General features: G+C 40.1%; 1 protein-coding gene across 1 annotated transcript in view; it reads right to left on the bottom strand.

The window, feature by feature from the left end:
* Positions 1 to 472: 472 nt before the first annotated feature.
* DTL (denticleless E3 ubiquitin protein ligase homolog) overlaps positions 473 to 12,117 on the bottom strand; it is a 69,320-nt gene continuing 57,675 nt past the window's right edge. The window contains exons 14-15 of the mRNA XM_024247764.3: positions 4,240 to 5,072; positions 473 to 2,476 (exon numbers count right to left, since the gene is read on the bottom strand). Coding sequence (XP_024103532.1) covers positions 2,378 to 2,476; positions 4,240 to 5,072 — 932 coding nt within the window. The 3' untranslated portion in view covers positions 473 to 2,377. The remainder of the gene's footprint in view (positions 2,477 to 4,239; positions 5,073 to 12,117) is intronic.

Raw genomic sequence — 12,117 nt, forward strand, 5'->3', positions numbered from 1 at the left:
GGGATGGGGATAATGGGCTGACCCTCAACACAAGAGTAGCTACACATGGTCTTGATCCATCATCAGTTAAATATGCAGTCCAGATGAAGAGACATTTGAAGAGACTAATCAGTCATCCTCACAAAATTTAATTAAGGGCCCATGTTGAAACAGCCAAAAGCAAACTCTAATATGGGATCCTAGCAATAGTGCTTGGAATGTATTCGAATAGAAAAGTTTGTGCTGGAAATACTTGTTTAGAAAAAGAACTACATCACTCCACCCTGCTTTATCAAGTAATCCAAGCCATCTTAAATGCTCAAGGTCTGACCCAAGCAAGATGTTTTTTATTAAAAGATCTTTCAGCTTGAAATAGATTATAACTTTGGGAATAAACATTTTAATGAACAAGTAGAAAGGATTCTTGACTACTATAGTTCTTTTGTGTAGACTGCTTCTAGGTAATGCAAAAAGCTCAGAAAAGGACATCAGATAAGGTAAAAGGCTTTATTATTCAGGATCAGCTCAAAGTCTGACACGGACACAGGCAGGGATAATTATCTCATTACAGTTGACCTTTGGCACCCACTTAAAAGTACTAGCTTTCCAAGTGAGACATGTTATACCCAGTAGACTCTCGGTATAATTTCTGACAGCCAAATGTATCCCAATTTCACTCAGTAGTGCTGCCAGGAGATGTGTAGGGATACAAACAAAATCATCTACTTTATCAATCTTTTTCTTTTTCATGGATTTTTTTCCCCCATTGGCTTTCAAAGCAAGTGAGATAAACAGCATTACTGGCAGATATTGGTCGTAAATAATATCTTCCCAAAGCCCAACAGTCAAAAAACAAACACCAAATATAAGCAGATTAAGCAGATTTCCTAAATATTCAGTTAAGGCTATGGTGTGCTTGGTTTTGACCAAAGCAATTCTATGGCTTCCTTTTATTTTTCCCCCTGGATGAAACTATGCTTACTTGATCCATGCAATTTCAGTTGTTATAGCTTTAACTTATGAGATCAAAGGAATTAAAAAGTTGTCAGAATAGATTTTCAAATAATGACAAAAACTGACATAAAGTCTACATAGTCCTCAGGGATATGGATAAAACAAATGAAGTTTCATGACTGGAAGGAGGCTCCCTTCTAAGTACATAGTACATAGAAAGTATGTAAAGCCTCTTTCCATGAGGTTACAAAGGTGAAAAATATAAAACAATGGTTCAAGATCACTGATACATAATTTTTGATTAAGGGGAGGGATGTTTAAGATATTTTGCACATTATTAACTTAGAGTCAGTCTATACACTCTGTATTAAATATCTAGAGAAAATTCTATTACTTTTTGGCTCAGGGCTATCTGTACTAAAAGGCTATTGCTTTTTATGTACGTGAAAAGAAACTCAAGATTTATGTGTCTGGTTCTGGATTTTCAGTTAAGAGCTATATTCTGTTACAAAAATATCAATAAGAAATCATCACTTTTTTCTTAAAATCTGATGACTTATTTTTTTTAAAACATTGCAGCCCCTAAAGAACTGATGACTGCACCTGAATTCAAACCCCAAATTGATTTTATAAAACATCTTCCTCTAGTAAATGGCAAAAACCATAACCTCCTGTAGAAAGTGATGTTGGGTTGGCTGACATAGCAGATTGCTTGGTGAAAACATGGGGACCTGAAATCTCATACGGGAGATATATTTGAGAGAAAAAAGACAAACACAGCTTTCTGTTATTGTTCTCCTAGTTTCTCCAAAGAATTGACATTTATCACTGCATTTAAAATAAAGATGACTTTAACTCGAGATTGCATTTTAACACTGAACTGATATAAATGTACTTATCTGAACATCACATTTTTACACATACTTAAAAAAAACCCCACAAAAGCATAGTGAAAAGACTTATGTATTTCAAATAAAATTATACATGTTGGAGGCAGAACAGAACCAGGGGTCTTCAGCAGAGGATTTCTCAGTCAGCCTTCACAGGCCTCATGCTGCGGCTGGCAGATACTTTCCACTGAGCATAGAAAGTTTCAGGATAACAAGAAACTTGTTTTTTGCCTCCATGAACTGGGATGTCATTATTGTAGAGAAGATGAATAATTTAAAAAGTGAAGACTATTCATTCAAAATGCTAGAGTGACAAATTTACTTTATGAAATTTAAACACAGCATTCATCCTCGGGAAGCTGCATATACATTATGGTAGTAGAACCAGATTAGGTACATTTCAGCATTGAAAAGATTTTGTCTAAAAATGAAAAGGCAGCTTTCTTAAAGACCAGAGTTATAGAGTCACTCTTGTATTTTTCATCTTGTTTTAGAGGACCAAAGCTCAGCTTGTTTTAGTGGACCAAAGCTCAGTAACTCACTCAGATTAGAATCTATAATTCTGTTGAGTGTTCAGGACCACAGAAGTCCTCCTGGGACTTTCTATGGAAGTATGTGCAGATTTTCCTCATGGAGCTGGGAGTGATGGTGACCTAGAAGAAGAAAGTTTAGATTTCAGAGATTTCCTTGAAGTTCAACTGTTACCAAGTTATTACTAAGGCATACCTTAAATTAGGCTGCCAGAAATTTCATTGTTTAGTTAGCCTGCTTTCAGCTCCAAATACTTTCAATGGCAATGTCTCTTTTGGCTGATTTGTACTGACTATAGTAAAAACTTAACAGATGATATGTAGGGAAAGAAGGCATAGACTTCTTATGTGAATAGAAAACATTTACTAGCTAAGTCTCCTAATAAGAAACAAAGAAGTTACAATTACTATCCTTTTTGAAATAAAGTAATAAATCAGCCCCCCCCAATTTATAAACAAGATAGGTATTCAAATGGAAGATGTTACTCTCTTCTGAAGGTTGACATTATCATCATATAAAGGTAAAAAATTTGTAAGAAATGTTAGCTTCAAATAAATTATAAGACCAGCACACTATTTCTACTTTTTAAAGATTTTAAGATTTATGTATCAGTGAAAATAGTTTTTCATTGAAACTACTTTTCTGCTAACACGTAGCTGAGACCAGCTCCCTTGAAAAAAAAATAGAAATTTTGGCTAGGGATAAAGAGCAGTCATAATTTTGAGAGAAGGAAAGATTCCTTATAACTGTCTTTTTTCTCCACTTTCTACAGCAAGGTCTTGATTGCAGTTTGTGTACTAAGTTGTCTTTAAAATCTATCAGTTTATTTTTCTAAAATTATGGGATAGGTCTTCATGAGAGCAGATGGGGGTTATGAACACTTATTAAACTAAAACTGGCCTAAGGTTGGTTATCTAGCTTCTGCCCTTTAAAATGGCAGATGATGCTGATCATGATTCTGGATTCTATTTCAATCATCCCGCCACAAGAGCTACTGTGAAGTACGGTGGAAACTTCCTTAACCCATCTCCCCTTCACATGCAAACAATAGAAGCTTTTTATTCTCTCTGACTGGTGCCCATAGCTCACCCAATGCACTCAGCTACTTCTGCCTCCACCACTGTAATGAATCTTGTTTTTCAAGGTTCACAAACCTATTTCTGCCAGCAATCACTGATGACTGATATTATCTAATTTAAATATTAAGTCAGTCAATGAAATGAGTCCTAAAAAGGTAAGTGACACTACACTGAATGTTAAAAAGAATAGATATAGGTGTCAAAAGTATTACTGTGGTGTGGGAAAATGATTATAAAAGATTGGGGAGAAGTCATAAAAATCTAGAAAGATTCTGCACTCAAATTGTTTTCTAAGTATCTAAGTTTCACTGTATTTTAAATAATCACAAAATGTAATTACAAACTGGAAATCTACTTATGGATGTTGGCAACTTTCCCATGAACAACAGCTTTATCTATAAAAAGAGAACGGCATACTGTCTAACAGGAGAGGGGAGATATTTTTGAATTGATATCCTGGAGCATGATGAAGGCTTTAGTGGAATCAGGCAACAGGGCTGAGGAGTATGGACCCTGACAGGAGGGATTTTAATGGAAGTAGAGTTGCCAGATAAAATACAGCCCATTCAGTTACATTTGAATTTCAGACAAGCAAAAATAGTTTCTTAGCATAAAAAAATTTTAGTAAAAATATGGCCCATGCAAAATTTGTTTTGTATTTATGTGCTGAATTTGGCAGCACTAGGAATAAATAGATTTCTTTCTTAAAAAAAAAAAAAAAAAAAAAAGGCATCCTGACTTCAGACATCCGGGTGCCTGGCCCCTTTTAAGTTAGGAAATGTATCTTCCCACCACTGCTGACTTACCGGGCTTGGTGATGTCTTTCCGCTCTGTCTCCTGGAATTGGGTGTCTGAGATGATGGACTTCGTGGAGATGGATTCTCAGCCTTCCGTTTGGCTGCCATGGCCAACAACCAGTTTTTATTCTCTGGGGAACTATTCTCTTTGCCTACCATTTCAGACCCTTCTCCACAAGGTCTCAAAGGAAGAGGTAGCGTTCCACAGCTTTCTGAAGCATACGGACTGACAGGAGACGGAGGCTCTGAGATACTTGTACCAGCTCCTTCAATTTTGCTTGATTTGGTAGGACCTAGAGAGTCCTTACTAAGGTCTTCCTGGTTACCAGCAAGGCAGCACAGATCCAAATGAAGATTTTCAACTTGGCCATCAAGCTCAGTCACACAGTTACAACTCTTCACACACTTTTGTTTCACACTCTCCAGACAGCTTGAGTCTAGCCTCCTCTTTACTCTATTTCTAGACTCAGAGCAAGCCTCTGCTTGGGATGACTTCTGGCTCACGGGAATAAGGGCTTTTCTTGGAGACATGATCTTGGTCTCGGAAGCAGGTGGAGTGATGGGTGGTGATGAGGAAGGTGTTCGGGTCACCCAGTTTCTAATTGACATCTTGAAAGATGAAGGTGGCTTGGGAGAGACGGAGGAGACAGAGCCTCTTCTATTGATGGGAGACCGGGCCTTGGCAGGAGAGGTTTTAATAGAGAACGTAGGAGTATTTGAAGGAAGAGGGAGGTCTCCAGCACAGCTTGGGGCACAAGCTGCGGATGACGGGGAAGAATTGGATGGATTGCACTTTACCCTGGGGGCTTTGGCAGGAGTACTCTGGCTACTCGTTACTGTTACTGAAAAAGAGGAGAGGATCATGAAAATCAGAAGTGAAAGCCATACAAAGTCCCTAAATTCTCATCAAGTAAAATCATAGTTAACCTAATTATCTAAGGGTCAATTTGCCAGTAAGTAGGTTATATACATCACTTGATTCCAACCACACCCTTTTATCATTTTCCTTTCTCTTTTCCGAATCACCAACCTCCCAGCTATCCCATTATAAAATATATACTTGTAAAAATTGACAATACCAAAAAACATAAAGAGAAAAAATTTAAAGCACTTAGGTAAACCATATTTAGCATACTTTCTATATTTGTGCATGTGATACATACTATACATCTCAACTTTTTTCTTTACAAAAATGAGACCGATATAAGGGGAAAGTGGCAGACAGGAGGCAGGACTAATTTGCCACTCAGACAGACAGAAGAGCATGTGGAGACTCACATAGTGAACTTTGGCTCCAAGAACTATCGCAGGAACATACCAGAAAAAACAAAAGAATTAACAGATCCTTTGAAAGAAGTGGCTTGCTGCTGCAAAATCCACAAGACAGCAGAAAAATTGAGTGCCCAAAGTGTGAGAGGGCTTCTGAAGCTGTGCGCTTGGTCAAAGAGGACAACCATCCCTGATAGAGAAGAACCGGTGTTCAGTCAAGGGTATACGAGTAAATGTGCTCCCCTGCTAGAACCTCCAAACAAGCTCTCAAGGTCCAAAGTGTGAGAGGGTGGCCGGGCGTGGTGGCTCATGCCTGTAATCCCAGCACTATGGGAGGCCGAGGTGGGTGGATCACTTGAGGTCAGGAGTTCAAGACTAGCCTGGCCAACATGGTGAAACCCTGTCTCTACTAAAAATACAAAAATTAGCCAGGCATGGTGGTGTGCACCTGTAGTCCCAGCTACTCAGGAGGCTGAGGCAGAAGAATCGCTTGAACCTGGGAGGTGGAAGTTGCAGTGAGCCAAGATCGCATGCACTGCACTCCAGCCTGACAGCGAGACTCCATTTCAAAACAAACAAACAAACAAAAAACAGTGTGAGAGGGGTAAAGTCCATTTCTGCACACATCCTCACTAGGGAACCTGAAAATCCAGATCATGGGAGAAGGATAACTGAAATGAATTTAGAAGGCCAAACAAAATATAAAAGTAGAAGAAACAGCAGGAAGAGCCCTGTAGGCACTCCTGGTCCCCAGGGAAACCATTTCTGACTATCTCACAGGGATCTTTGGCGAGGGCAGCCAATGGAACTGGGGAAGGACCATAGGGAGAAGGAGACTTTCAGCTGAACTTTGTAATGATTTCAACTGAGCGTGAATTTTCCTGGGCAGAATCTGTAGGGGGTGGGACAAACAGTAAGTGCAGATATGAGCACAGAAGCTGTGGCAGGCAGATGGACAAGGCCTAAAAGCCCTGCTTGCTTTCTTGGCACGGAGGTTTGTAGTCTAGGGCAAGATCTCCACCCTGTGCACTGGAGGCACGGATATAAATTTGGTTTTGTTGGCTGTTGGGGAAGCACGGCAGGAGTGAGACTGGCCTTGCTGGCTGTGGCCTGTCACTGCCGGCTTTCCCCTATTTCCCTGGTGATGTGTATGAAGCAGCAGAGGCAGCCATAATCTCCCTTAGAACATAACTCCATTGGCCTGTTAACCACCACTCCCATCGCCCAGAGGCCACAGCAAGCCCTGCCCAAGGAGTCTGAGCTCAGACACACTATCCCTGCCCCCACCAGATGATCTTTCCCTAACCGCCCTGGTAGCCGTAAGCAAAAGACAAACAAAAGACATAAACTCGTGGGGCCCTGCCCATTGCCTGAGAAACCCGAAAACCTATCCAGGCAACCGCAGGGCAAGCTAATATCCCCCGCTATACTACTGCAGTTGATACTGTCTTGAAAGCGCCACCTCCTGGCTGGAGGCCAAACAATTCAAGCCATTACAGCAATTCAACAGAACAACCCTGCTCCAAGAAAGGAGAAAATAATAGCTAATTCTACTGCCTGTAACATCTTGGCCAACCAGAAGTCCTGAGTCTGTCCATGTAATAACTTCAGTGCTAGTATAACTAGCATTCAAGACAACCAGTACACCAAATAAAACTACAACCAAGTACTCTCACACAGTCCACTTCACTCCCTTCCTACCACCTCCATCAGAGCAGGTGCTGGTATCCGTGGCATACAGACCTGAAGACAGATCACATCACAGGACTCTTAGCAGACACTCTCCAGTACCAGCCTAGAACCCAGTAGCTCTGCTGGGTGGCTCGACCCAGAAGAGCGATAACAATCACTGCAATCCAGCTCTCAGAAAGCCCCACCCCTAGGGAAAGGGGAGAGCACCACACCAAGGGATCACTCTGTGGGACAAAAGAATTTAAACAGCACACATTGAGTCCCAGATCTTTCTTCTGACATAGTCCACCCAAACGAGAAGGAACCAGAAAAACAATTCTGGTAATATGACAAAACAAGGTTCTATAACCACCCCTAAAAGATTACACTAGCTCACCAGCAATGGATCCAAACCAATAATAAATCTTTGAATTGCCAGAAAAGAATTTAGAAGGTCAATTATTAAGCTACTCAAGGAGGCACCAGAGAAAGGTGAAAACCAACTTAAATTTAAAAACAAAACAAAACAGGATGTAGATGAAAAAAATCTCCAGAGAAATAGATATCATAAATAAAAAACGATCATGACTTCTGGAAATGAAAGACACATTTAGAGAAATGCAAAATGCACTGGAAAGTTTTAACAATAGAACCAAACAAGTAGAAGAAAGAATTTCGGAGCTCAAAGACAAGGCTCTTGAATTAACCCAATCCAACAAAGACAAAGGCAAAAGAATAAAAACTTCTCTGGCCTTGCTCGAGATCTAGACATTCAAATACAAGAAGCTCAAAGAACACCCAGGAAATTCATCACAAAAAGATCATCACCTAGGCACCCAGTCATCAAGTTATCTAAAGTCAAGATGAAGGAAAAAATCTTAAGAGCTGGGAGGCAAAAGCATCAGGTAACCTGTAAAGGAAAAACCTATCAGATTAACAGTAGATACCCTACAAGCTAGAAGGGATAAAGGTCTTATCTTTAGCCTTATTAAATAATTATTAGCTGACAAAATAATTATCAGCCAAGAATTTTGTATCCAGTGAAACTAAGCCTCATAAATGAAGAAAAGATGAAAGTCTTTTTCAAACGCTGAGAGAATTTGCCACTACCAAGCCAGCATAGTTTACAAAAACTGCTAAAAGGAGTTCTAAATCTTAGAGCAAAACCTTGAAATACACCAAAACAGAATCTCATCTCATAGTGGGGGACTTCAATACAGTAAGTCAACACAGAAACAATGGACTTATACCCTAGAACAAATGGACTTAACAGGTATTTACAGAACATTCTACTCAAGAACTACAGAATAGACATTCTATTCATCAGAACATTCATGGAACATTCTCCAAGATAGAGACCATATGATAGGCCACAAAACAAGTCTCAATAAATTTAAGAAAATCAAAATTATATCAAGTACTCTCTCAGACCACAGTGGAATAAAATTGGAAATCAACTCCAAAGGGAATTCTTAGAACCATGCAACATTAAATAATCTGCTCCTGAATGATCTTTGGGTCAATAATGAAATCAAAATCAAGCTGGAAATTAAAAACTTCTTTGAACTGAATTAAAAAAGTGACATAACCTAACAAAACCTCTAAGATACAGCAAAAGCAGTGCTAAGAGGAAAGTTCACAGAATTAAGTGCCTACATCAAAAAGTCTGAAAGAGCACAAATTGACAATCTAAGGTCACACCTCAAGAACTAGAGAAACAAGAACAAACCAACCCAAACCCAGGAGGAGGAAAGATATAACAAAGATCAGAGTAGAACTTAATAAAACTGAAACAACAACAACAAAATACAAAAGATAAATGAAACAAAAAGCTGGTTCTTTGAAAAGATAAACAAAATTGATAGCCCATTAGTGAGATTAACCAAGAAAAGAAGAGCGAAGATCCAAATAAGTTCAATTAGAAATGAAACAGGAAATATTAACAACGAATACCACAGAAATACAAAAGATCATTCAAGGATACTATGAACACATTTATGCTCACAAACTAGAAAACCTAGAGGAGATGGATAAATTCCTGGAAACATACAACCCTCCTAGATTAAACCAAGAGGAAACAGGAACTCTGAACAGAACAATAACAAGTACTGAGATTGAAATGGTAATAAAAAAGTTGCCAAGAAGAAAAAGTCCAGGACCAGATGGATTCACTGCTGAATTCTATCAGACATTCAAAGAACTGGTACCAATCTTACTGAAACCATTCCAAAAGAGAAAGAGGGAATCCTCCCTAAATCACCCTATGAAGCCAGTATCACTCTAATACCAAAACCAGGAAAGGACATGACAAAAAAGAAAACTACAGACCAATATCCCTGATGAACATAGATGCAAAAATCCTCAACAAAATAATAGCTAACCAAATCCAACAGTATATCAAAAAGATAATCTACCATGATCAAATGGATTTCAAACCAGGGATGCAGGGATAGTTTAATGTACACAAATCAATACATGTGATACACCATATAAACAGAATTAAAAGCAAAAATCAGGCTGGGTACGGTGGCTCATGCCTGTAATTCCAGCACTTTGGGAGGCCGAGGAGGGCAGATCACTTGAGGTCAGGAGTTTGAGACCAGCCTGGCCAACATGGTGAAACCCCATCTAAAAATACAAAAATTAGCCAGACGTGGTATCTCAGCCACTTGGGAGGCTGAGGCAGGAGAATCCCTTGAACCTGGGTGGTGGAGGTTGCAGTGAGCTGAGATCGTGCCACTGCACCCCAGCCTGGGCAACAAGAGCGAAACTCTGTCTAAGAGAAAAACAAAAACACATGATCACTTCAATAGAAGCAGAAAAAACATTTGACAAAATCCAGCATCCCTTTATGATGAAAACCCTCAGCAAAATCAGCATAGAAGGAACATACTTTAAGGTAATAAAAGCCATCCATGACAAACCCACAGCCAACGTTATACTGAAGGGGGAAAAGTTGAAAGCATTCCCCATGAGAACTGGAAAAAGACAAGGATGCCCACTTTTACCACTTCTATTCAACACAGTAGTGGAAGCCCTAGCCAGCCACAGCCAGTCAAAAAGGAGAAATAAAAGGCATCCAAATTGGTAAAGAGGAAGTCAAACTGTCACTGTTAGCAAATGATATGATTGTATACCTAGAAAACCCTAAAAACTCATCCAAAAAGCTCCTAGATCTGATAAATGAATTCTGTTAGGTTTCAGGATACAAAATCAATGTACATAAATCAGTAGTACTGCTATACTGCAACAGCAAACAAGCTGCGAATCAAATAAAAAACTCAACCCCTTTTACAATAGCTGCAAAACCTAGGAATACACCTAACTAAGGAAGTAAAAGACCTCTACAAGGAAAACTAGGAAACACTGCTGAAAGAAATCAGATGACACAAACAAATGGAAAAACACAACCTACACTCAAGGATGGGTAGAATCAATGCTGTGAAAATAACTATACTGCTAAAAGCAATCTACAAATTCAATGCAATTCCCATCAAAATACCATCATCGTTCTTCACAGAACTAGAAAAAACAATCTGAAAAGTCATATGGAACCAAAAAACAGCCCACATAGCCAAAGCAAGACTAAGCAAAAAGAACAAATCTGGAGGCATCACATTACCTGACTTCAAACTACACTACAAGGCTATAGTCACTCAAACAGCATGGTACTGGTATAAAAATAGGCACATAGACCAACAGAATAGAACAGAGAAACCAGAAATAAAACTAAATACTTACAGACAAATAATCTTCAACAAAGCAAACAAAAACATAAGGTGGGGAAAGGACACCCTATTCAACACACAGAGCTGGGATAACTGGCAAGCCACATGTAGGAGAATGAAACTGGATCCTCATCTCTCACCTTATACAAAAATCAACTCCAGATGGACCAAAGACTTAGTCTAAGACCTGAAACCATAAAAACTCTAGAAGATAACATGGGAAAAACTCTTCTAGACATGGCCTAGGCAAAGAGTTCTTGACCAAGAACCCAAAAGCAAATGCAAGAAAAACAAAGATAAATAGATGGGACTTAATTAAACTAAAAAGCTTCTGCACAGCAAAAGAAATAATCAGCAAAGTAAACAAAGAACCCACAGAGTGGGAGAAAGTCTTCACAATCTATGCAACCGACAAAGGACTATTATCCAGAATCTACGAGGAACTCAAACAAATTGATATGGGAGTGCTGGGAAGGGAAGAGCACGGTCTCCTTAAATGATACGGAATGGGGGAAGGGAAGTGTTGGGTAGAAGAAGGTGTGATCCCTGTCTAGGGCTCCATCCCCACAGACCTAGGTGAGGACAGGCATTTCCTGCCCAAATGTTGCATTTCCCAAGACCACCTTGGCCTGCCACGCCCCGATCCTGTGCCTATAAAATCCCCCAAGACCCTAGCAGGAACACATGGTGGCTGGATGTTGTGAAGAACACATCGGCAGAGAAAGACACAAGTGGCTGGTTGTCGAGCAGACGTTGAGGAGCACGCTGGCAGAAGAGCACACTGACAGGCATCGGCAGGCAGGCAGGCCACGAGGGCATCAACCAGTGGAATGATGCAGAGTTTGGTCGGGGCAGTCGGAGGAGAACTGGGGCCGCCAAGGGCCCAAATCCAGGGGAAAACCATTTCCCTTCTGGCTCCCCCATCTGCAGAGAGCTACTTCTGCTCAGTGGAATCTTGCACTCAAATTCTCAAAGCCCACATGTGATATGATTCTTCCGGTACACCAAAGCAAGAACCCCAGGATACAGAAAGCTCTCTGTCCTTGCAATAAGGCAGGGGTCTAATAGAGCTGGTTAACACAAGCCGCCTATAGACAGCAAAACTAAAAGAGCACAACTGTAACACACGCCCACTGGGGCTTCAGGAGCTGTAAACATTCACCCCCAGACACTGCTGTGGGGTCGGAGCCCCACAGCCTGCCCATCTGTATGCTCCTGT

The sequence above is a fragment of the Pongo abelii genome, chromosome 1, assembly GCF_028885655.2.
Source record: "Pongo abelii isolate AG06213 chromosome 1, NHGRI_mPonAbe1-v2.0_pri, whole genome shotgun sequence".
Taxonomy (NCBI): Eukaryota; Metazoa; Chordata; class Mammalia; order Primates; family Hominidae; genus Pongo; species Pongo abelii.